This window comes from Clinocottus analis, unplaced genomic scaffold (genome assembly GCF_023055335.1).
Source record: "Clinocottus analis isolate CAN_PGR_092001 unplaced genomic scaffold, fCliAna1.0.p SCAF_37, whole genome shotgun sequence".
NCBI lineage: Eukaryota > Metazoa > Chordata > Actinopteri > Perciformes > Cottidae > Clinocottus > Clinocottus analis.
Genome location: NW_027176120.1, coordinates 821,228 through 847,810, shown reverse-complemented (window position 1 = coordinate 847,810; position 26,583 = coordinate 821,228). Strand labels below are relative to the sequence as shown.

Genomic DNA, 26,583 nt, shown 5'->3' with positions numbered 1-26,583 from the left:
GTGTGTGTGTGTGTGTGTGTGTGCGTGCGTGCGTGTGTGTGTGCGTGTGTGCGTGTGCGTGTGCGTGTGTGTGTGTGTGTGTGTGTGTCCTCTGGGATCACATCTGGTCCGATCTGGATCCGGATCGGCAGTGTGAGTGTTGAGGCTCCAGCTGCCACGGCGACCGGACCTGCCCCCCCCCCCCCCCGGCCTGCGATGCAAACTCCCAGCATCCCCTTGGCTCGCTGTGCGCGATGCTGCTGGGACCTCGCTCGCCCCTCATTTGCATGGCGGCTTTGCCAAAGCACACAATGAGACAAAAGTAACGCGGCTATTGTTCCTCTTCTGCTCGCCGCTCTTTGGCTCCTCCCACCCCGCCGCCTGCGTCGCTCTGTGAACCCGCGGGAGGTCGGTGGAGACTTCTGGGGATATTTCATGTCACTTTGCCTGGAAAATGATATCTCCCATAAGTGACAGGGGGACAGCGCAGCATTGTGACGAGCCGAACGAGTTGGCACGCAAACAGGACTCGCGCTCGGCGGCGCCAACGCGCTCGCCGTCTGCTCCGTGCACGTCCATGTTTGCTCTGTTTCAGCCACAATGGGATTCACTTATCTGCATGAGACCGATGGCGACCCGTCTCCTTTTAAATGTCACCCTTTGTGCGCTGCACCTCGAGGGCCACGCCGGTCCAAGCACGTCACGGCTGGAGCCGCCAGGCGGGAACACGCTCTGTTCAGCTGGGAGTCCGACCTGAAGACGCCACGGGGACGCCACGGGGACGCCATGTGGACGCTATGGGGACGCCACGAGGACGCCACGGGGACGCCACGGGGACGCCATGTGGACGCCACGGGGACGCCACGAGGACGCCACGGGGACGCCACGGGGACGCCACGGGGACGCCACGAGGACGCCACGGGGACGCCACGGGGACGCCACGGGGACGCTACGGGGACGCCACGGGGACGCTATGGGGACGCTACGGGGACGCCACGGGGACGCCACGGGGACGCTACGGGGACGCCACGGGGACGCCACGGGGACGCTACGGGGACGCTACGGGGACGCCATGTGGACGCCACGTGGACGCCACGAGGACGCTACGGGGACGCCACGGGGACGCTACGGGGACGCCATGTGGACGCCACGTGGACGCCACGGGGACGCCACGGGGACGCCACGGGGACGCCACGGGGACGCTACGGGGACGCCACGGGGACGCTACGGGGACGCCACGGGGACGCCACGGGGACGCTACGGGGACGCCACGGGGACGCCATGTGGACGCCACGTGGACGCCACGAGGACGCTACGGGGACGCCATGTGGACGCCACGTGGACGCCACGGGGACGCCACGGGGACGCTACGGGGACGCCACGGGGACGCTACGGGGACGCCACGGGGACGCCACGGGGACGCTACGGGGACGCCACGGGGACGCTATGGGGACGCCACGGGGACGCCACGGGGACGCCACGGGGACGCCACGGGGACGCTACGGGGACGCTATGGGGACGCCATGTGGACGCTATGGGGACGCTATGGGGACGCCATGGGGACGCTACGGGGACGCCAGCGGCGCTGAACAAAAGACACGCTGAGAACGATTCTGGAAAGTCAGTTTGTTATTTCAGAGGGATTAATATGCACTGATGGTGAGTTATGAATGTTATCACAGCTCCTGGTGGACATTGTAAGAGGTTTCATGGTGGAGATAAGAAACACTTTAACAATGTAAATAGAATATAATCACTTTGAATAAAACACCTTTACTGAAGGCGTCACACATTGTGTTCATCATATTTAATAGGAAATGAACCAAATGAACCAAACAATGAGACTTCATAGAGTTTGACTTTTGGATATTGTCGTATCCTCCGCTGCTTCATTCATACACAACGTTGTAAAAGAATAAAAACTCATGGTTTCATACAAACACATGATTTAACTGAACTTGAAATATCTGATTGTAAAACCTTTTGATTTTTAGTTGTGAACTAAGAACTCAAAATGTCCTCCATTATTTAAACATAATATCCAAAAAGATTAATACTTTTCAGATTACGTAATTATTAACTATTAATAATTACATTTGTAATTCATTAAAAAACAAAACCTGATGCATGCATTTCATCAGATAAACTTTAAAATTCAATTGTATTTATTTTGCATGTATTTGTTTTAATGTGTAATATCAAATCCAGATGTTTGTCACATTGAGGAGCTTTGTGGAAGTGTTTGCTCATAAAGTGTTTGAAGAAGCTGTAGATCTCTTGTGCTACTCTTAAGCTATTTAAGTTCAATTAAAATAATAAATGTAAATATTGTCTCTGTCCTACTGGAAGCAAAAGACCAACAGAGGAAGTGAAGCGAAGGAGAAACATCAGATGGTGTAATGTTCCTCAGCATGTGTTGTCCTCTCCACGAGGCCAGAAGAGAATAAAACAACAGCATTAAATGTTACAGTCTGGATTTCCACAGAAGATGAACTGGATTATTTTGGTCCTTCTGGGCTGCAGTGATGAAGTAAAGGCAGTTCTTTTCCAAATAGCTGGAGTGTACCGTCTGGTCCTGAAGGGAAGTTTATTCTCTTCTCCGCCGCTTTAAACCGATAGCGAACAAGTCAGGACGAGTTCTTGGAGCATTGTGACAGCCCAGAGTTTCACAACGAGCGCTGGAGTTAATATTTCAGGTGGGATTCCTCAGTGGTTGCACCTGTCATGTTCCATCACAGCGGCAGAAGATCCCATCTCCTTTTCCACTGGGGCAGAAACAAGTTCCACCAGAAGATTACACCGGCGAGAACAACTGCAGAACATTTCCTCTCCGATGCGACGGCAGTGTGAAACAGGGAAGTGATGATTGCGGCGGGGGAAGCGAAGCGGCGGCCACGCAGACGAGGACGCGGCATCGCGGCGACAACGCGGCGACAACGCGGCGACAACGCGGCGACAACGCCACGTTAGAAACACTCCAGGCTGTCAGCGCTGCAGGGAGATTAGAGAAATACTCTGAACCCAAAGAGGAAAGCAGGAAAAAAGATCCTAATTTATTCTGTGGGAATCAAAGTAACGTGTGTGTGTGTGTGTGTGTGTGTGTGTGTGTGTGTGTGTGTGTGTGTGTGTGTGTGTGCGTGTGCGTGTGCGTGTGTGTGTGTGTCTCGTTGTCTCGGGTCTTGAAACACAGCAACACGTTTCTTAGTCAGTTTGCTGACTTTAGAGGATCATTCATGAAGTATTGATCTGGCGCTCTGTCGTCTTTGTTCTCGCGTGAGGTCTCAGATTAATAATCCTATTCTGTGGTTTTGCCTCCATGTTGTTGACGGTCACGACGCGGCTGCACATTCGCACAGTGCAGCTTTAGTGATGGAGATGTTTTCAGCACAGGAACGAGTTTCACTGACAGCTCGAGTGTTGGAGAGGCGACTCTTCGGGTCGTGGTTATTGATAATAATGTCCTCGTGAACAAAGACGAGCTCCTGCATTTGAGACAAGGCGTTGAAACTATGTTCCTCCTTCATGTCTCTCAGGACAGAACATGATGCAAACATGCCAGCGTATCTCATCCCCTGCGTCTCCTCCCTTTGATGCTGAATATGGAGAAGCAGCTCCATCCTTCAGACTCAGTTTCAGACTCACTGGATGTCATTTAGTTTCCAGCAGGGAGGAAAGTCAGTCGCTTCGTTTCTCAACCGATACGAATCCGGTTCTATCCGGACCAGCGCGCCTTCATCTCGCACGACGTGGGAAGTGTCACTTTCTTTTTTTAATTCCTTGTTGTGAAATGTGAACGTGCAGCAGAGTCCCACTATCTAAATATTTTAGGGCATTTGCTCTCCCCAAGAAATACAGTCATCGCTCCATGAATATAAATTAAACTTTGAATTCATCTCGAGAATTTTCTCAAATTGGATTGATGGCACGAGGATCCTCTTCCTCTCTTCTGCTCCTCCTCTCCCTCGTTCAGGCAACCCTCTTAATTAAAGCAGCCTTTGATTGCTCAACTAATCACACAGTAATATGACAACTGCTTCTGGACAAGACTGTGGCAACACACACACACACACACACACACGCACGCACACACACACACACACACACACGCACGCACACGCGCACACGCACGCGCGCACGCGCACACGCACACGCACACGCACACGCACACGCACACACACACACACACACACACACCTTGAGCAGTGGCAACATAACACTTGCTTTTGCTCCATGGAGCGTTGTGTTCCTGACAGCAGGAGCGAAGCGGCCGTCTGGCTCTGACTTCAGCGTTTCTCTCCCTCGGTCTGGAGCGAGGTCTTTTAATTCGGCTGCTGGCTCGGCGTCGCTGGCTGAGTTGGAGCCATTTGACTCCATTAAACACTCCAGAGTGTTTGGATTTCGGTTACTTTCTTCAGACTCAACAGACGGAAAGCAGAGCGTTCCTGCTGCAGGGTCCGTGAATACGTCTTCGTTAAAGATTGGAAATCATTTTTGATGTTTCAGTCGAGCTGCAGTACGTTTTGGGACATTAAACTGTTTTAATCTGTAACGTTCAACCCGTTAATTACCAGGTTGTATGAATCCAGGGGACCAGTGCAGGTGGAATGGTGTGTGTGTGATTACAATAACCTTTAATACATGAAGGGGCCCAGTATTGAGCCCTGAGGGACGCCACATACTATGAATCGTTTGGCATATCCAGCTTTTAACCATATACATGAATTTAATAAAGACATAGAAACAAAAGATGCATGTGGCTGCACTAATATTTTGTTTATGAACAATGCTACATCATGTGCTCTTGGTCAAAGTCAACAAATTCCTGCAACATCTTTTGAATATTGGACCATAAACTTTGCTGTTTTGATTCAGTCTCATAACTGTCATCAAACTTCTTTCAAGATATAATTTGTGTTGTTAGCAGCATCTTAGCGTCTTTCCATTCTTTTGTGTACTATGTTTCTGGATGCAGCAGCCATCTGTGATCAGTGAAAAAGCTCTGACACATGAACATACAGCAGACAGACAACGTATGAAACTAGCTGGTTAGCATGAGGCCAGAGAATGACTTCATTGCTGCAGTACTTTTCAATTCAGAGTGTTTTCACAGCCAGACACTCCCTCAGGAGTTGCTGGAGAACAAAACAGGTCTTAAAGGAAACACACAAACAAACGCTATCTTTGTACTTGATTTGATGCAGACAATTGTTAAAGAACAAAGATCTTTGAAGTTAAAATCAAACGAATAGATCCGCGTCTGAAAGGGCATTGCGCTGTGTTGGCTGTTCTCACCTCGTCCAGGTGAACCAAGAAGGTGACGTTGCTGCCCAGGTTGGCCGTGAGCTTCTCGTCCTTGGTGGTCAGCAGGAGTCCTTTGGGGGGTCTGTTGGGGCACTGCTGCTTTCTGGGCGTGTACATGTCTTTAACTCCTTTGGTGCAGTTGTTCAACACCACTTTGCGGTACCTTCGAAAGACCCAAAAACATGAACATGAACTTTATGACACGACATTTGTAGTTTTTCTCACTTAGTTTTCCAATGAATCCCCAGGTGCTACATGAGCTTTGGCTTCAGAAACACTGCTGTTGAACTCAGCAGCGTGGTGCGTCAGTACAGCTGTTGTGCCTTCCACTTTCAAAAGCAAACGAGATGACAAGTGACAACACAAGCTGTGTCAGAGGCTGAGACACTTCACAAAGCCTAATCACAGCACGAGCGAATGAAAACACTGTGATTAAGCTTTGCGAGGCGTCTGTCCCCTGAGGAGCCTGGAAACCAACAGAGTGCTCACGTCTTGCTGGAGCCAGACAGAAAATAGAGTGAAAAAAGAAATGATTACAGCATCCACCCAAAAAACAATGTGTGCTGTGAAGAACCTTCCATCACAGTGTAACGGACGGCCGCTGCTGCGAGCTGCTGTCCAGACGAAGCTGCTGAGATCACCGGTGGACTTCATGGGAAGAAGCTGGAGGAAGTGGAGCTCATCGAGAGACTTGAAGCCCTTACGAGTGGACCTGAAGCCTTAAAGAGTGGACCTGAAGCCTTAAAGAGACCTGAAGCCTTTAAGAGACCTGAAGCCTTAAAGAGTGGACCTGAAGCCTTTAAGAGACCTGAAGCCTTAAAGAGTGGACATGAAGCCTTTAAGAGACCTGAAGCCTTAAAGAGTGGACCTGAAGCCTGAAGCCCTCAGAGTGGACCTGAAGCCTTTAAGAGTGGACCTGAAGCCTTAAAGAGTGGACCTGAAGCCTTTAAGAGACCTGAAGCCTTAAAGAGTGGACCTGAAGCCTGAAGCCCTCAGAGTGGACCTGAAGCCCTTAAGAGTGGACCTGAAGCCTTAAAGAGTGGACCTGAAGCCTTTAAGAGTGGACCTGAAGCCTTTAAGAGTGGACCTGAAGCCATTAAGAGTGGACCTGAACCCCTTAAGAGTGGACCTGAAGCCTTAAAGAGTGGACCTGAAGCCTTTGAGAGTGGACCTGAAGCCTTTGAGAGTGGATCTGAAGCCTTTAAGAGTGGACCTGAAGCCTTTAAGAGTGGACCTGAAGCCTTTACGAGTGGACCTGAAGCCTTTGAGAGTGGACCTGAAGCCTTTACGAGTGGACCTGAAGCCTTTACGAGTGGACCTGAAGCCTTTAAGGGTGGACCTGAACCCCTTAAGAGTGGACCTGAAGCCTTTACGAGTGGACCTGAAGCCTTTACGAGTGGACCTGAAGCCTTTAAGAGTGGACCTGAAGCCTTTACGAGTGGACCTGAAGCCTTTACGAGTGGACCTGAAGCCTTTACGAGTGGACCTGAAGCCTTTAAGGGTGGACCTGAACCCCTTAAGAGTGGACCTGAAGCCTTTACGAGTGGACCTGAAGCCCTTACGAGTGGACCTGAAGCCTTTAAGAGTGGACCTGAAGCCCTTACGAGTGGACCTGAAGCCTTTACGAGTGGACCTGAAGCCTTTAAGAGTGGACCTGAAGCCTTTAAGAGTGGACCTGAACCCCTTAAGAGTGGACCTGAAGCCTTTAAGAGTGGACCTGAACCCCTTAAGAGTGGACCTGAAGCCTTTACGAGTGGACCTGAAGCCTTTAAGAGTGGACCTGAAGCCCTTACGAGTGGACCTGAAGCCTTTACGAGTGGACCTGAAGCCCTTACGAGTGGACCTGAAGCCTTTACGAGTGGACCTGAAGCCTTTACGAGTGGACCTGAAGCCGGACGACTCGAGCAGGAAGCAGCGCTGCAGGATCACACACTTCTTCCATGAGAGCAGTTACCCACAGGAAGCCCGATAGAGACATAAATAACAATAGTCAAATAAAATAATGGAGACTGCGTCTGACCTGCTGCCACTTCAATGCTGTTAAAGGAACTGTCGCTGTAAATAAATAACTAAACGTAGTACAGTGAGTACAGCATTTCTCTCTGAAATGCAGTATTAGTACAATATACAGTATGTGGCAGAATGAGCCTGCAGGTCCTCCAGACTCCAGATGAGGCTGCTAACTGCTGTGGGAATGCGGTTGTTTGTCACACTGTTAACAAATAGGCTTTTGCAGGATTATCTTCACGGATGTATCAGACTTGTGCCCACGCTCCTCACTGGAACCAGATTGTGAACAGTTGCTTCCTGTCGCACAGTATCTGGTCCAGTTTACTAAGTCTGAGCTCAGTCTCTGGTCTACAGCCCCGCTTGATTGGCAACAGGCATGTCTGTGCAAAGAAAAGAAAGACCCATGAATGCACCATAAGACACAGATCCAGCCTCACCCGGTGCTGTTCAGGTAGTTCTGGCCCTGGCTGCAGCTCCTGGACACAGTGGAGGGGTTGAACCAGAAGGCCGGCCGGCAGTTCCCGTCGCCGCGCCGCTCGTATCCGTAATCACTGTCGACCACAAAGCACATCCAGGCGGCACCTGATCAATATCAGCACACTAGGAAACATGTTGGCATACAGAGCTTTCTTATCTTCCTCTGCATAGAGCAGCCCGTCTGGCACAAAGATGAACCGCTATTATGGATCGATTAAGGCCGCGGTTCACAAACGTGGCACAGCGGTGTGAAGCAGACTGTATGCACACACACACACACACACACACACACACACACACACTGCAGCTTTCTCTCTGTCCTCCACGCTCAGGGATGACTGAGTCTCACTCGGCTGCTGGCGTTTGCAATCAGAAGGTGATTTACATCCAACAACGAGAGGTAAGCAAGTGTCCATTCCAATAATGGTCACGACATTGATTTATCAATTACTCACCAAGCCAGAACCAATAAGAAAAGCAAAGGCCAGCGGCTGAATGGGCCAGTTTGACTCTGTGATAATGACAGCGTCAACTTCCCATTAGCAGGTTGTCAAGGCACAGCGGTTGCTCAGGTGCAAGGATGGTGGAAGCAGATGGTGAGGATGGTGACTTTGGGACAAAGCCGCCGAACGCCATCGCTGCAGAGTGGATATATGATGCAGGTTCTGTGTTTTAGTTACTAAATTATACGTTTTAGTAACTAGATGTTGTGTTTTAGTTACTAAATGTTGTGTTTTAGTTACTATATGTTGTGTTTTAGTCACTAAATGTTGTGTTTTAGTTACTATATGTTATGTTTTAGTTACTAAACTATACGTTTTAGTTACTAAAGGTTGTGTTTTAGTCACTAGATGTTGTGTTTTAGTCACTGGATGTTGTGTTTTAGTCACTAGATGTTGTGTTTTAGTCACTAGATGTTGTGTTTTAGTCACTGGATGAAATTGTTTAGTTACTAAAGAACCTTTTAGACATCAAGTGAAACCACAACAATAGAGCGAGGCAGAGCGAGGGCTCGTCCTCATTTTCCAACTCTTCCTTTCCTTAACTCCTTGCCTCCTCCACTGGAGGAGAGAGGAGCCGTGGCAACAAGCATCAAACAAATAAGACATCCTTCACGCCAATTAAATGTGATGCGTTTCACAACTGCATCTCATATATATATATATATATATATATATATATATATATATATATATATATATATATATATATATATATATATATATATATATATAAAAGGAAATACAAGTAACTTCTACGTGAGTTCAATGGAGACGTTTGGCTCTGTACAACTAACTGCTGCATGTTTTGGCTTCTTTCTTCTCTTCTGTCACTATAAGATAAAAAATACAACCGTTTGGGATTTGCATACAAATTGAAACTATTTGCTCCCACACACATCGTCTCAACAGAATTACAAACACAGCGAGCTCACAGGAAGGCATTATGAGCGAATCGTGCAAAACCATCCCAAATTCATCAGATTATTGGAAAACACTGTAAATGGAGAACATTAATGAGACATGAATGGCATATGCAATGGGTTGCAATGGGTTGCATAGAACTCCTCTCTGCATGCGTCCACTGATGCTGACGCTCTGATCACAGAGGAAGACTCTGCTTCTGACTGCTGAGCAATACATCATGCACCTCACATATGAAGCTCTGCACAACATGCAACCTCCATCGGATCATTTCATCTGCTGTCAAACCGACCGGTTCATCACATCCCTCTGAATGTACATGAACAGATATGTCTGCTCAGCGTGTTTGGTAATGAATTATGATTAGAAGAGCATGAAGACACAAAAGTGTCTGGAGGAACACAATGGTGTCAAAGAACAGCTCAAACGTCCATGTTCTTTTGTTTGAGACTGTGGCTCAGCGGCGAGCGCGTGGTCCTCCAATCAGAGGTTTGGTGGTTCAAACCGTGGCTCCGCTGGCCCACAAGCTGTGTCTAGTGAAGGTTAGTCCTGACGGCAGCTGGCTCCGCCCATCAGTGTGGAAACAGGTGTGAAGGGGTGAATTATGATTATTATGAAGTCTTGTGAAAGTGCTTTAATAAAAGCTCCATATAAGTACAGTCCATTTAAAGTAGGTTAGGTCTTCAAGTGGCCCTGCGCTCTACAGCGCCCTCTAGTGTCCATCTGAGCCGCGTCAGGTAACACGTATACTGTCTGTTCAAGATGGAAACGGGACCGTTGGGCTGGAAGGATTTGAACACAACAACAAATACATTTTGAAGACGTGGTAGACGTGTGTTTTGTTGACTTTTACTTTAAATACTGCAGCTTTTGACTGACAGGGCGTTTCCATAAAAGACCTGTGGACGCGTACTGTTACGAACATTTAGCAGCTGCCCAAGAAAACAAAACTAATCTAGTACAAACACATTATGTCACAAAGGAATGAAACAGCTCTGGTGTGAAGGGAGCCATTGGACATGTGTGCAGCGTGTGAGAACAAACACGGATGTTAATGAAGCTCTCTGCTGCAGACAATGCAGAGAGACATAATCCCCCTCGGCGACCACGAGGGAAGGAGCTTTGTGGAAAGGGCACACATCATCTTACCATTCAAAATCATGAGCTCGACAAATACAGGACTCGGCTGACAGGATTCTGGAGTAGTCCTTTCCCAGCATGCAGTAGTTCCCCGGCCGGCGCTTCATGTAGATCTGTTTTTGCCCCATCACACACGGCTCCCCCTGAAAAACACACAACACTGTGACCGTCGCTTCTTTTTACATGATGATGACCATGATGATGATGATGATGATGACCATGATGATGATGATGAGGATGGTGCTCACCTGGTTGTGCAGGTGCCAGGTCTGATAGTCTTCCTCTGTGCATTTCCTGCTGAAAATGGACTTGTAGTCGATCTTGATGAGCTGCCATTCAGAGCGATGGCTGAAGTGTCCGAAGAAGCTGCAGCGGCAGAAGACAACACGACGTTTAACGCAGTGAAATGATGAGGGTCTGTACCTGGAAGCAGCTCATCTCAACCACCGGGCCGCGGCCACGATGCATGCTAATTCACATGAACAAAGCGTGGTGGCAGTGTTCAGCTCAGGGGTCATGAGGGCGCACGGTGCTGGAGGCTGAGCTGGAGGACGACAGGCAGAGGGATGAGAAACACCATTAACAGGTTGCAGGTGGTTCCCAACATGAGGCTGTGGACCCCTCGAGGGACAAGACTAACAACTAGCTACTAAAAGTATGGCTCATGAAATCATTTCCTTTTCTAGAGATATTTCAGATTTGAAGCCGTGTTTTGGGCGCTTTGTGGTCGTCATGACAGCGCTCTCATTACCGAGTGATCTCCTTATGAAGTGACTTCTATCCACAAAGGCCCGCATGACCCACGAGCTGCCCCCTAGAAATGTGGCTTAATAAAGACTACATTCCACGGAGGCCTGGCTGCATGCCTTCCTTAAAGGTCCTCATCCATCTTTCCTGTTGGCGAGGCGCCGGAGCGCCGGCCAGAATACAAGAACACACAGTTCAGCTTTCACTCAGCCCACAGAGCCCAGGAGAGGACAAAGAAATCAACACCTTTCAACACGTCATTCATCCTTCCTTCTTTCTTTTGGACTCACGTCATGATTTGGTTCTCAGCCCCGGCCTCCACCAAGACCCCGTCCACGAACAGAGGCACCGAGGAGAAGCTGTGCTGCGTCCACTGCCTGCCCTCATCGAAGCTGACCCTGTGAGAGCCACAACACACTCCATCACAGACCGGCAGCCACGGTGGCACACAGACTATCAGAGCCGGTCAGGGGGAACAGAACGACGGCTCGTCTCAACAGACGAGGCTTTGAGTCTCTGTGCAATTAGCGACTGCAGCTTTGGGGAAGTATCAAAAGGCTGAGCATTAAACGGATATCTGAGACGCAGACTGTCTGGGTATCAAAGCCAGGATGCAAGCTAAACAGCGCTGAGAGAGTACGCCAGAAAGGAAAGGGAAACGTCACAGGTCCTGGTCTGCAGGGGGTGAAAAAACAAGACCAGAATAGAACTGTTTCATGTTCATCTACAAAACTGCAGAGGGAGAAGGAGACAGCGAGAGGAACACACACAAAATGGACGGCTTTCATCATCGGAACCCGACAACATTGATTCTGACAGCTTATCAACATCAGAGCTGAAGGAGAACAAGTCAGAGTACCTGAGTGTGACACACACACACACACACACACACACACACACACACACACACACACACACACACACACACACACACACACACACACACACTTCTGATCTGGCTAAAGGCACTGACACCAGAGCAGCGTCGTCATGAACCAGACCGGCCTCAGGTGGAACCGGAGCGATCCGGTTCCAGCGCTGCTGAACTTGGGCTCTGGAGCCGCTCATGTTTCTTTTTATTTTATTTTTTCACTTCTCTTCCCACCACACTTAAATTGGTTTGGAGGAAGAGGAAGAATAAAAAAAGCCAGCAGGCTTCACTTCACTGGCTCTAAAACTAATTTCAGAATTGTTGCAGAAGCGACGGGAGAACAGATCTGGTCTCACTCGGATTAGCTGCACTGAGGCGGAGCGCTTTGGCAAGAGGAAGCAATGTGTTAATGAAAACACTGAGGGGGGGGGCGGCGTTAATGATAAGTGGCTTGAAGAAAAAAAGAAATCTCTCAAATTAGACCGCCTATGACTTTAAAAAAACAGAACTTTGCGGCGGCTCAGTGGAAGTGCATCGCTAACTGGATCAAATGTCACATACAGAATAAACCAGGAGGCTGGAATCAGCCTAAAAATAGCTGGAGGAAATTGGAAAAGCAATTTAAGACAGGAAGAGAGTCCAAGAAAGTTTTCTAAATGGACATACCACAAGTGTCTGGTTGGCACCGACGGCTGTTTGACCGCCACGATGGCCCCGCCGCGGTCCAGGAACCACACGTTGTGCTCCTCTTCAAAGATCTGAGGCGAGTTAGTCATTAGAGCAGCGATGCAACAGGCACACACATTGCTGACATCAACACGTATCCCATAAGTAATATCTTAGGTTCAACATGCTAAAGATTCATCGGCCAAACGGAAACGAGACCGAGCTGCGAATGAGCCGACCGCTCGCCCGTTTCTGGGCTGGAACACTGGAGTGGACGCGGCTGCTCACGTGGGTTCCTGCGATAGCTCCTGTGTGCATGAGAGCATGCGCTCGCCAGGTGAGCATCACAGAGCAGCTGAAGCATCGGACCACAGCGACGGCAGGAACAGCTGACGAGTCATGTGAGGTGAAGCATGAGAGCTTCACCAGGCAAAGCAGTTTCCATCAACTCTCTTTACGACGAAGCAAAACACATCTCAAGGGAGCAGAGCAACTTCTCTTTTCTGGTGCAATTTAGGACATTTCACAGACTTTTTTCCCTCTTTTATGTCCACAGAGTTTTAGAGCAACACTTCAAAAGAACGTGCAGAACAGCGTGTTCATGTCTGTGTGGCTGATGGCTGCAAGCTACGAGCAGCCTCCCCACAGCGCTCAGGCAGCAGGCCTGCTAAGGCTAGCCGTTAGCTACGGGCTAGCACTCTGAGGCGTTAGCATGTCACATAGAAGGAAAAGGGCCATTACACACTGTGATGTCCACACTGTGATAGTGTGTGTGTGTGTGTGTGTGTGTGTGTGTGTGTGTCACTGTGATGTCTACACTGTGATAGTGTGTGTGTGTGTGTGTCACTGTGATGTCTACACTGTGATGTCTACACTGTGATAGTGTGTGTGTGTGTGTCACTGTGATGTCTACACTGTGATAGTGTGTGTGTGTGTGTGTGTGTGTGTGTGTGTGTGTGTGTGTGTGTGTGTGTGTGTGTCACTGTGATGTCCTCGCTGCATGGGAACTGGACCTGATGTAACTTAGAGCTCGCTGATATCAGACAGAGTTCACACACATTGTGACCAGTGGATTTCCATGACTTTAAATGTCCATGAGCAAACATGTAAAACGTGATCAAATGTAGTATTTAAACTAACAAAAACCTGACAGCGTGTCTGTCCTTTAAAGATGTGGAAGCTGTGCAGCGTTAAACCTGCGTTTGAAATGTATTTTAATGTTCCTCTGGTTCCAGTGGCTCCATGTTGACTTGTTAAGGAGATGAAGCTGATGCACAGGACGCTTCACTGTTTTTAATCAGCAATGCAACAAGAAAAGCTTCTCGTGAGCTGCTGGTGGACTTTGAGGGACATGAAAGCTTCATGTAACACATGCACATGTGTTGTACAATAGTTTTCATATTTGTCATCATAATTCCTCTATAAGTATGTTGCAATACTTGCTTTTATGCTTGTTACATCATTTCCTGCCATGCAGGGAATCAGCAGAGCACATTGCGTGTATGGAAACGTTTTGGCAATACATCCTAACAATCTGACTGGTGACGCTCACCTGTCTCCAGCTGTTGCCGGCGTCCGATGATATGAACATGCCAACGTTGTTGTAGGACAGCTCGGCTCCAATGTTCCCTGCAGGGGAACAGACCACACCTGCAGATCAGAGGTAGTGTGTTTTAAACATGTGCTGCATGTCAGCGCTCCTGGCATTGATCCTCTGGCTGCGTCGGCAGCGCGTCGCCTCGGAGGCTCCAGCAGGACACAGACAGCTGAGGGTCATCCCGACGCCGCCGGCAGCAATGCAGGCAACGCGCCATGTGGAGGAGGGCGGCGGCCTGCGGAGCTTCTTTCTTTGCCCGGTGGGCAGCGAGCGGCGAGCGGACCGACTTCCTGCTCCGGTCCGCTCGCTCTCTCGGCCGCGGCTCAGTGAACCGCAGAGAGTTTGATCTGGATGCTGTTTGTCATGTTGGGAGATGATCTCTGCACCAGCTGACGTCTTAAAGGGCCGCAGCGCGCAAAGGGAAGCGCGCGCCAAAGCAAAGGCGCCTGCAACACAACACAAAGACACACACTGTGTGTGTGTGTGTGTGTGTGTGTGTGTGTGTGTGTGTGTGTGTGTGTGTGCCGCATTCTCACACCCCGAAGAGAAAACAGACAGATCCAAAGACAAACACACACTCACATAAGAACATGCACGATCTCTATCACACACACACACACACACATATAGACACATACACACACACACACACATACACACATACACACACACACACACACACACACACACACACACACACACACACAGCCTTTTTCTCTGTTGACTGGGTAGCAACTATTTCATCTAAGTCATCTCTTCTTTGCTTCAACTCTTTCAAATGTTCTCTAACACACACACAGACACACACAGACACACACAGACACAGACACAGACACACACACACACACACACACACACACACACACACACACACACACACACACACACACACACACAGACACACTCGATGGCCTGTTCTTATTATCGGCTGGGCGATGTGACATCACAGCAGGAGGGCATGTGATCCAGACCATATTGGCCAAACAGAAGAAGTGGATCAGCGCTGCCGGAGAGGCTCAGAGTCGCTGGAGGATCACAGCCATGAAGCAAACATTTGGACGTCCACAGAAGGCGTTACGGCAGGAAGTACAGCAACCGCCACCACGGAGCAGTTGCAACAGTGGCAATAAGTTGCGTGAAGAGGTTGCTGTGAGTCTCTCCTCTTACCCGTGGCCACGATGATCCCCGGTGCAGAGTTCTTGGTGGAGATGGTTCCTGACAGGTACGGGTTCTCAGACATCTGCAGTTGGAGATGAAGGGAACAGAAGGGCTGCAGAGGAAGAGGAGGAGGAGGAAGAGGAATGTGAAGGTGGACATGTCATGAAACCCTACCGGTGCTCATGTGTTCTGCGTCTGGAGACCAACCCAGCAGCCCAAGACCAGCCGGTCCCTTTGTTAGGTCACAGGTCATGTGACTCACCCGGCCAATCAGATGTGGCTGCTCGTCCGTCACAGAGCTACCTCTGCAAAGGTGCACCGTGTGTTTCAGCCAATCAGAGCAGACCAGGCTCTTCATGAGGCGCTATGACTGTGCGTTCCTGTTCGAGGGTGAATTCATGTACATCCAGAAGAAACATTTTGTGTTTCTGAAATATTAAAAGATGTTCTTGAAGAAAACGGAAAACACAAGTATGACTAAATAAGGAAATATGTCTCTTTTCAGTGAAAGAGACCAATAGATTTGTATGGGTTGTAATTAAAGTTCCACACTCTTGTTAAAACTGCCATTTGCAAATGAAAAAATGTCTAAATCAGAAAATATTAGAAACATAAATGTGGTTCTCGCTGTGAAATTGTGGATCTTGAAATCCACAATCATTTGTACATAACAGGGACAAAACAAAACGATGTGCAAAAAGAGAAGCGTCCCAACACAAGCGTGGTTCATCCATTAGTCCCCCAAACAGAAGCAACTGCGTCTTCTCACATTTCTGCTAATTGCATTTAATCTGTCATTAATACAAAGAGGGAGGGTTTGCAGTGAGTGAAGGAAAGCCCCCGGGGCGAGCGCACAACACAACACAATTACATTTGTTCACAGAGCAGCAAAAAGAAGTGTGTGTCTCCTTTCATCCTGGCAGCAGACAGCGTGTCACACCGGCGTGAGACATCAAGGGCGGCGGGATGAGCGGGTAATCAAAAGGAATCTACGGCGGTAATTAAAATGTCACATGAATGCACAATCACAGGGAACCTGTGAGCCACAACGCAGGGCACACAATCACCTCCTAAACAGCACGGCGTCCCGTACGAGCGGCGTCTCTAATGAGCAGCGACACGCTGTCAACACACGCGGGGCGTCGATCCGCCATCGTTCATCATTTACTGAACATGGCGCATTAACTCTAATACGAGGTTTGTTTTGCAGTGGAAGGAAACACTGAGCTCTCAGAGTTATATTCCATTAGCTCATACGACTTGAAGGCAGCTCGTTTCTTCTTCGCAGCTTTTCCCGACAGGAAGCGGCTGACGAGCTAAAGTGCACAGTTCAGTCCCACGTTCTAACACAGAACCAGCTCATAGGTTTTTACTGAAGGCCTCATCAGTGGATACACATGAATGCCTTCTAGACATTTATTAACATCTTCCTGCTGGCCAAGAAAACAGAAACTAGGAATGGGGCTGAGCCTTCGGGGGAAATGAGAGGGAACCAACGGCCGCCAGGTGAAGTTACTGATATGATGACGGGTTGGGGAGGAGCCGGCCCAGCATCCTTCATCCTCTGGGGAGCAGATTAGTTTGGTACTGATGGTGTTCATCGAGGCCTCGCATCTTATTCCAGAGGGCCAGTGTGAGGAGAGGCCAGAGGAGAAGCTCCCTGAGGAACTCAAGAGCTCACAGCTTGGATCCAAACTGAAGTTAATCCTGCTTTGAAACATGTTTTTACATAAAAAGTTCCCTTTCTATTCGTTGGGTGTTACAACAATCTGCTGTGCAGCTGCTGCTGCTATAAAGCATTAGGCATGTTAATGAGTGTGTATGAGTGATCTGGCTGTGCTACAGGCTGATTATAACGCTGCGTGAGTGTGTTCTTGTTGTGCGTGATAGTCATCGGCGTCACAGAAAGAGTTAGCAAACGTTTCTCTGGAACACAAACTAGGAAAAGATGGAGACCAGAGTCTAAAAATACTCCAAAAGCCAGCGTGCTGGGACTCAAGTGTGTGTGTCGTCAGGTGTAAAGCGGACAGCGAGCAGGATGAGATGGTCTAGACGCCACTGACGGCACCGAGGACGCTCTGAGAGGATCAGGAACCTTTCTGCAGCAGAATGAAGCTCATATAGGTAGAAAAAGATAATAAAACTGTTTATTAATAAAACAGTTTGGCATTCCTGCTGGAGACTCACTGAGAGAGAGCAGCTCACTAATATCCACTGAACCTTCATAAGCCTTGAGAACACAGGGATTCCTCAATAAGGTGGTTTTCCCTCTAAAAGTGAGCTCTCACTGTTCCACTATCAACCACTAGAGACATGTGTTAGTGCTTCTGAAACTTGTTCTGTTACGCACCACTTAGCAGGAAGGAAACTGTTCATGCCAACACAAAGAAATGCTGATTGTTGCTGCAATAAACCTTTTTACCACTGAACCTCTTTTGAAGACAATAACCTGTGTGAGCGTCACGTTGAGTTAGCATCAGCGGCTGCAGTGAGCGGCTTTCCTCTACAAATCTTTTTAAAACAGGGTTGCAGGCTTTGATCTCTCATGTCATGCTCCATGTTGAGCTGAGATCTGTTTTCTGCTTTAGAGACAGACAAGACGACCTCACAGAGACCTCACAGCGTAACCTGTTAAGGGCGTGAAGATGTTTAATGTCTGTGTACTTTGTACTTTTCTACGATGTAAAGTTCTCATGTAGCCGAAGTGTCCTTGAGCAAAACCCTGAACCGTCAGAGCTGCACAGCAGCACACTGCTCCTCACATACAAAGGATGAGTAAAATGCAGAGAAGAATTTCCCCACTGTGGGATTAATAATGGATTATAGAAAATAATGAAAAATAAAATAGATTTAAAAAAAGAGGACGGCCACTAGAGGGCCGCGCCCCACACTCTGAGAACCAAACTGAAAACCCCTCTGAAGCCAGGCGGTGCATATGACGGCGTGATGGATCTCACCAGGATGCAGTGGATGTCGTTGCCCTCCAGGTCGCTGGCAGGAGCCTGCAGGAGCCTCCACTCACGGCCCTTGTTGTAGGTCACGAAGGTCTTCACCTGGCTGCCCTGCCGCTTGTTGGCTATCAGCATGCCTTTGATCCCAGCCACCTGAAGGACACACACACACACACACACACACACACACACACACACACACACACACACACACACACACACACAGGCTGAATCTGCATCTTCACCCTGGTTAACACTTCCAGAACAATGTTCTGTACATGTTCATATCTTTGGGATGAAACGGAACAGAAATATGATTTAAACGTTGCTGCAGGCGCTTCCTTGTCCTTTTGCCCGTTAGATCCTTCGTGTCTCTCACAGGAGTTTTCAGTCTGTGACATTTGTGTCGAGCTCCGCCTTTCACCGGGATTTGTCCATTCATGTGTCCGTCCACATTTTGTGTGGAACTAACCAATGAGCACTCAGGACATCCCTGAAGACACACCCACCCAAAACCAGCTTCCATGTTTCAGCCTCGGGGCCTTGTTGCCTCTTCACACTGAGAACAATGCTGCCTCGTCACAAGAGAGCTGAGATTCATCTGCAGTCGTTGACGTCACACACGAGTGTGAATCTCACATGGAAGTGCCTTAAAAGGTGAATTTAAGAAATGATGTAAAATGTGACCTCAGAGGGTGAAGCGGCACAGTGCTTCACATGGAGCGCCCATCACAGCGCCGCTCACAGCAGAGAGCGCATTGTGTGTATCGAGGTAGCGACTTCGCCAACAGAGCTCAGCTAAATGCAAATGGAGCTTCTCCTTCTCAGCAGCTGTCTGGGAGACAACGGCATCATTCTATGTGCTGAGTGCTATCTGTAATGATATCCTCACACATCTCAGCTTCCTGACAGCACAACATCACGGCCTGCTGACACACACACACACACACACACACACACACACACCTCTCCAAACTCCTCCCTGCTCGTTGTCTCTCAGGTTTTAGACCCTTTACCGGGCGTGCTGTCTCCTCTCAGAGGATCCACAGCGAGGCCTGGTTCCCTCCCTGAAGGCCTCGTGTCTGTGCAAGTGGCACTAATAGGCAGCCCGTTTGACATCGTCATAGAAACGTGGGGCTCTGGATGGATGTGGCTAACGAGGGTCCTCACATCCTCATCCAACCCAACCTGTCAATTATTTACTGCACCCCCTCCATCACATGGCCACGCACACATCTGCACACAAACAAGCAGAGCGCCACACACACACACACACACTGCTCTCCATCCATCACGCCGCCCACACTCTGCTTCCCTGACGACCAAGTGAAGGACGCGGCCATAGATCTCGATTCTGCAGCGGGGATTACTCTCCGCGATGGAATACTTGTACTTCCTGTAGTGTGTCGGCCGCCTCGGTGCAGCGTCGTATCGCAATCTGGCCATTTGCTGAACACGAGGACGTCGTGCCAGCGCGTGATGGGCGACCGCAGTCCAGTATCTGAGAGAAGCACGAGTCAGATGTCGGACCGCACAAGTCAGCAGTGTGACGCTTTCATATTTCATTTCTAATGTTCTAACTTTCCAAACGGCGTGAACGCAGAGGACGACGCCTCTGCAACGCTGTTCAGGTCGACTCCCAGCATAGATATAGATATAGATATAGATATAGATATGTGATATCTACATCAGTGCTTTCCATTTTTCATACATATATAGTCGTAGCGGACATCTTCAAGCTATTCAGTCTTTCATGATATAAAACTAATTTCAAGAGCCGGAACCAGAGCATATTTGGGATTTTTGTCTGATTGATGACACAACACATGAACTCATTACAATAATTGATATATTATATAATATAGAATATACGATTTGTTTCCACAGCGTTCGCTGCATTGAGTAGTTGTTGAACATCAAGCAAAGACACAACAAACACATGAAGGAGTTGTTGTGGCTCACACTGACAACAGCGTTAGCATTGGAGTTGTGTTTGTGTCCACGTGACAAATAATACAACACAAACAATATTCACTCTACTATTTCTGTTAATCTCAACTAATTCCTGAGGAAACATCCGGATCTCCTCGTTGTGTGTTTGCTGTTCAGCGATGAGCTGCAGCATCAAACCAACACGATGAGCTCAATGTGATGGAGCTCTCAGCGCCTCGTGTACATTACACATGGTAATTTGATCCATTGCTGATAGTGAACTATTGATAGTGAACTATTGATTGATCCATCTTTAAACTGGTATCCGTGCCACCGCACGCCTGCTTCACAAGCTGAGGGGAAGTTAACAGGTCACAGCTCTCCTCCAGGGCGTCTCGCTGCTGTGAAGGTGAGCAGCTTTTGATTTTCATGAAATGATCACATGAGGACATAAAAGGCCCACGTGTCCATTTCAAAATGTTCAATAGATTTAAAAACACGGCTGCCATTTTGAAACACTGCCAGTGAGGTGCAGAAGCGCTAATGAACAGCAGTGAATCGGCAGATATTTAACGTGAAGCAGTTCAGCGCTCCACAATAAAGGACGAGGCTCATTGTTGAATCACAGAGCAAAGCACAAACATGAAGGTCTCGTTCATCATGAGTATCAGCGTCCAGATCCTTCAAACCTCTTCAGTGACTCCTCCATGTAGTCAATCGCTCGTAGCTGTTGAGCATCATCCTGCGTTCTGGTGCAGGCCAATCAGAGCGAGGACTGCAGGAAGAGCCACCTGCTGCAGCGCCGATGCACACACACACAACCCGTTTGCACAACAAAGGATGGTGATTACGGAACGTGCCCTCAACCGATCTGACTGACGAGGAAATAATTCCTTTAATTTAGGAGATGATTGTGCAATTGTCTGCGTGGAAATAGCCTCATTTATTTCAGAGAGGAGGATGCGGCGGGAAGGGAGGCCCTGTGGGTGGAGACGTGGCGTCTAAGTGGAAGAACAAAACAACTTCCACACACTTGGCCGTCTCCCCTCTGGTCTGACTGGAGCGCTGTCTTCTCTCTGGAACATTAGGTCTGCAGGCGCAGTTTGTCAGGGTCCAACGGCAATAAATGGGATGAGTTCCACGGCGCGGAGCTCACCCGGCGTAATGGGTGGGATTCATCAGAGACAGCAGGGCGTCGTCTATCTCTTGTTTAGGTTCTGATCAAGAGTGGAGCTGTGACCGCGTGACAAATGTAATTAAAGCGCCGCGTCGTTTGGCACTGCACGCTGAAATGCCTTTACTGCCGCATGGAGAGGGGAGCTGCACACACACACACACGCACACACACACACACACACACTGCGCATGGGGAGGTAATGGCATTGTTAATTACCACACTGCTGCTGGCCAATATCTCACTTCCTTCACTCTCTCAGTCCCACCTGTCAGTGTAGGAGTGATAAACTGGCTGCACTAGGGAGCAGAGGAGAAGGGGAATCTACTACCCTGCTAGGAATGCTAATGCAAACACATACAGTGCTAGCCTGTAAGCTAACAAGGCCATTAAAAGTCCAGAGGTGCCTGGCAGTGAGCCCCATTAGGTATGATCTGAACACTGCGTATGTCTGCTGTCAGGAAGACAGGATACAAGTAGGACAGGATTATGAACACAAACTCTACAGCAGGGAAACTTACAGCGAGTCATTACCGCGAGACTTCAAGCTGCTACATGTTTATGCTAAGTACATTGCCTCCACAGACAACGTCAGCAACTAACTAGTGGACCCAGTAGAGCGTTGAGCAACCAAGTTAAAACAAAGTCCAAATGCTTCTGTCTTATATTGAGGAGTAATTACAGAGAAGCAGTTGTTGGCGATGACCATCAGGCTGTTGAAGCTCTGACTTCCTCCAACAAGACATCGCTGCTGTGTGGCAGAAGACTCGTTTCTTTGGTTGGTGTTTCATGAATTAATGCTGTTGGCTGCCAAATGTTCTTCTGAGGGTTTTACAAATATTTCACCGATAAAAAGTATTAAAATGTGACTAAAATCTCAATACTATCAGCTGATCTTCAAACTGATGGAAAGCCTCACATCTCCACCCGCCGGCTTCTTGAACGAGGTGTCGCTCACCGCGGAGCTGAAGATTAATCCTAATGAGGCAATTTCCTTTCACTTGGCACAGGCCGCTGTTCCCCACCGTTGGTTCATGACCCGGGAATATATTTTTACCCTTCTCATGTCTACACTTCTCCTTGAGGCTAGCTTTAGTGGCTAGCTGTAGCGGCTAGCTGTAGCGTATAGCTGTAGCGGTTAGCAGTTAGCTGTAGCGGTTAGCTGTAGCATATAGCCTGGACCTCGAGTGGACTGAGTGGCGTCTGTGGGGAGAGCTTGATATGAAAGAGATGCACACTCAGGTAAAACTACCTGGTTAACAAACGTAGCTTCATGTTAGCATTGTGATTACAGAGTTTGCTGAGGAGGCAGCAGAGTTACCAGCTAACGTAACACAACGACCGCCTCAGACTCAAATCCAGGAAGAACCAAACGTATTTTGACATTCACTAGTCAACAAACCTCGATGAAAACTTGATTTTAGAATATTATTATAGTATCATGACCGTGCTAAATCTTATATATTAAAATGCATTCTTAAATTATGAACAACACTTTTATACACATTAAGGATTGTGACATGAAACCCAATATTCAGAACCCTGATCAGCAGAAACGATCAGGTAGTTATGAGATGTTAGGTTGATCTTTAGGTGTTAGTTTAAACGTTTGTGCCGTTACATGTGAGGAGGTCATATCTGTTCCCAGGAAGAATTCACCACAGTACGGAGGCAGCACTGGTCTCCAGTCCTTCAGGGCAATGGCACATACACATCTCATCTGATGCACTTTAACCAGAAGAAAGAAATCAAAGCTTCTTTGTGTGCATTGCCTCGTGCATGTACCTCATGGGTGGTGTTAAGGAGCAGGGATGAAGCAATAGTCCCTGCAGCTTCCCATAGATCCAATCTATACAACCCACCTCGTACAGGTCCAGCATCTGGTTCCCCCCGAGGCCCCTGGTGGTCTTGACATTCTCCATGGCCAAGGTGAAGTAGATCCCTCTGGTGTCGGACAAGTACAGGTTATAGGTGTCGTTCTGGTTCCACTCCTGCACCGCCGCGAAGACCTGCTTCTCATCGGTGCTGACGATGTGTAAATCCTGGCAGGGAGCGAGCGAGATGAAGAGGAGTTAAGAGTGGAAGTGGAGCGGTGACGGTTCAGGACACGCTGACCCTCTGGGACATGAGATCAATGCCATACAGTACAACATGGGCTCTCTCGCACAGAGCTTCCATGACTTTGACAGGACGTGTCTGCCAGCGTCTGAGGGGGAACAACTGAAGCTAAGATGTGGTGAATCGCCTGAAGCGCAACACGTTCTTAACCGATCCGTCAACTTCACTGTTGTTACAGCTTCAAACTCAAAAGATCTCAGCAACAGCAAGGGGAGTACTTAATTAAGTCTTTGATTAATTAACTCTGTGACATTCTGAAATTAGAGCAGATTAATATCATTAAGTTGTAGAAAATAAAATAAAAAGCAGCAGCTTACCTTGGGCAGGGAATATTTGGGTAGTTTGATTTGTATGAAGGAGTCTCTCTTGTAGGACACGTAGTATGTGGCTCGTCCTGAGGTAGGAACCTACAACACATCAAGCACAAATGATTTCAGGCATTGATTATTACATACAATGGTTCCCTCTATTATCTGGTGCTTTGTGATATATGAGCCTGGTTTTCTCAACGCGATGCTCATATCATTAACAAGTTCACACTCTCAACTTCTGGTGTTTGGTCAGGGGCCAGTGTGTTTGAGGTAAATGAGTCGTGTTGGGTGACCGGCTCCAGAGCGCCTCGTGGGCCGGTCTCAGGTGATCAGGTGCCTGTGTTTAAAGAGTCTGCCACCATCGCTCTGAGCACTGTGGTGATGAAGCTCTGCGGCTGAACGGCAGCTCAAGGCCTCATGTGTAACCTCGTGACTGACACACGATCATATTTTCCTCCAATCCATCCAAGAGGAGGCTAAAAGAGCACATCCATCTCTCCCCATGTGCTGCTGGATACAGAGTTCATCTTTTCTTATCCATCCGTAGTGATCTCCTGACTTGCATTCAGAGGACGCTGCTCTCTCTCTGCTCGCTGCTTTCAAAGTGGACTTTGGTAAATATGTCGTGGGACAATCAATAGTCTCGTTATTCTCTGTCAAGAGAAATCTTTAAGTTGCCTAACCAACTGGCGAAGAGCAACAGAAGTCGTCCATAACGGTCCAGACGCTTAGCAAACACACCGAGCTGTTGATGTAAGCTTCTGCAGCGAGGAAGCACAGGGCCGCTGGGTGTCTTTAGCCTCGAGGACGCCGAAGCCAAGCACTTAATACACACACACACACACACACACACAGCCAAGTGAGGCCACAGACCCGTAACACACCTTTCCCTCCTATCAATAACATGAAATGCACTACGAGGAAACCTTCAGATCCGACACGTGGCTCTGCGGAGAGAAACCACATCAGTATCAATGTTGGATGGCGGCTGGTTCCTCCCTGGTCTTGGAAGTGCTCTGAACGCTTTTGAAGAGACAAAACAAGGTGAGGAAATATCGCCGGCCAGCAGCGAGCAGTGCAGACCCACATGCAATGCAGTGCAGGAGCAGGAGATCGATGGCAGGGCGACCAGAGGCGGTTTGAACTTTAAGAGGAATTGGTGTGATTGATTTGTGCTTCTTCCGTCCCTTTCAGGGTCTCTGGCCTGTGACGCGTTCCTGTTGAAATGTGGGGGTGCGAGCATTGAAGGGGAGGTTCAGGCTGAGCGGCCGTGAGTTTCCTTGGAAGACGTCAGAGAGGTCAAACGGGATTGAAGGATCTTTACAGAACAACTCTGTCTCATTGTCTCGAGCGCTGGCGGCTCAGCGGAGTCCATCCTGTTCTCCTCTGAAACATGTTGGGACCAAACACCTTCACACCGATGCTGCAGTACACCTGCTGCCCGCTGAGCAGCGGCAAGAAGCTGCAGCTGCACTTCAATACATCAGGATGCATGAGCAGACAAAAAGATACAAGCTGACTGTTTGTAGGAACAATTACAGAAGCACAAACTTACACAAGTATACTGATTGTATACCAGAGCACTGGTCTCTGTGAAGCATTAGCATAAATAAAAGCATTAGCTTTATTCAGCTTTGCATCCAAAGTATTGAAGAAGAAAAGTATAATTATCTTCTCACTCTTAACTGTGTCTGTATATATTTATATATCATTGGTGTAATATTGTTGCAACAGTTTGTTTTTTACGTTTTCATTCAGGAGGAAATGTGTATTCTGTCTGTCTGGAGGAAAAGAGCTTCACAAGTGGAGGAACTGCTCTTTTCCATCCAGGGAAGTGAGTCAGCCGTTGGGAGGAGATGCAGGTCAGCAGAGAACGTTACCTGACTTTCATAACTTAACCTTTCTTCCTGAGCACTGCTGGAACATCTTAAACACAACAACGGTGGAGGTGCATTTGAATGAAATGGGAGTTGTTGTGGACCGGCCGTGTGATTATGCTGACTTTCCCTGTTGACTTTTAAATGCATGAAACCTCATTTGCACAATGTCAAAGTAAATAATATTCACGCTGTAGAGAGAATTAAAATACCACCCATGAATTGCATCTGTGTTACTTGGAATTCAGGACATTACCATTTCATATCTTTCTGTCGCACAAATCATGATTAATAGGACGCACCGGGCAGCGTATGAATATTAAAACTCACAGCAAAACAAAGCACGCATGTTGAGTTTATCGTAAAATGATTTTACATATTCCCTTTGTGTTCAGCTTTCACATGAGGACGAGTGTTAATAGACTGCGGCTCAGTGGTGAGCGGAGTCGTCCTTCAATCAGAGGGTTGGCGGTTCGATCCCCGGTGCCGCTAGCTCGTGTCCATGTGTCCTTGAGCAAGACACTTAACCCTGAACGTCTCCCGGAGCCGCGCCTACAGAGTATGAATGGTTGATGGTCCTGACGTGGCTCCTCCCATCAGGGTGTGAATGGGTGAATGATGTCATCATGTAGTGATGAAGCGGTCGTGAGACTAGAGAAGTGTTTTACTCCTACGGGTCCGTATGGAATCTAAGGGAGTTTCTGCTCATGCACACGGTCTCTTTCCAAAATTGATTTCAGCACGTTTAACATGTTTTAGGTTTACTTTATGCAACAACATTACTTGTTAGGTTTCTGCAACAACAGTAAAAGATTGTGTTTTGGATGAAGTGTGTTTGTCGTGTACTTCA

General features: G+C 48.3%; 1 protein-coding gene across 1 annotated transcript in view; it reads right to left on the bottom strand.

Moving 5' to 3' along the window:
* sorcs3a (sortilin related VPS10 domain containing receptor 3a) overlaps positions 1-26,583 on the bottom strand; it is a 196,481-nt gene that overhangs the window by 22,306 nt on the left and 147,592 nt on the right. Inside the window, exons 8-18 of the mRNA XM_068596421.1 lie at positions 23,863-23,952; positions 23,290-23,469; positions 18,328-18,474; positions 15,380-15,482; positions 14,168-14,244; positions 12,616-12,707; positions 11,369-11,476; positions 10,580-10,697; positions 10,341-10,474; positions 7,728-7,841; positions 5,272-5,443 (exon numbers count right to left, since the gene is read on the bottom strand). Coding sequence (XP_068452522.1) covers positions 5,272-5,443; positions 7,728-7,841; positions 10,341-10,474; positions 10,580-10,697; positions 11,369-11,476; positions 12,616-12,707; positions 14,168-14,244; positions 15,380-15,482; positions 18,328-18,474; positions 23,290-23,469; positions 23,863-23,952 — 1,335 coding nt within the window. The remainder of the gene's footprint in view (positions 1-5,271; positions 5,444-7,727; positions 7,842-10,340; positions 10,475-10,579; positions 10,698-11,368; positions 11,477-12,615; positions 12,708-14,167; positions 14,245-15,379; positions 15,483-18,327; positions 18,475-23,289; positions 23,470-23,862; positions 23,953-26,583) is intronic.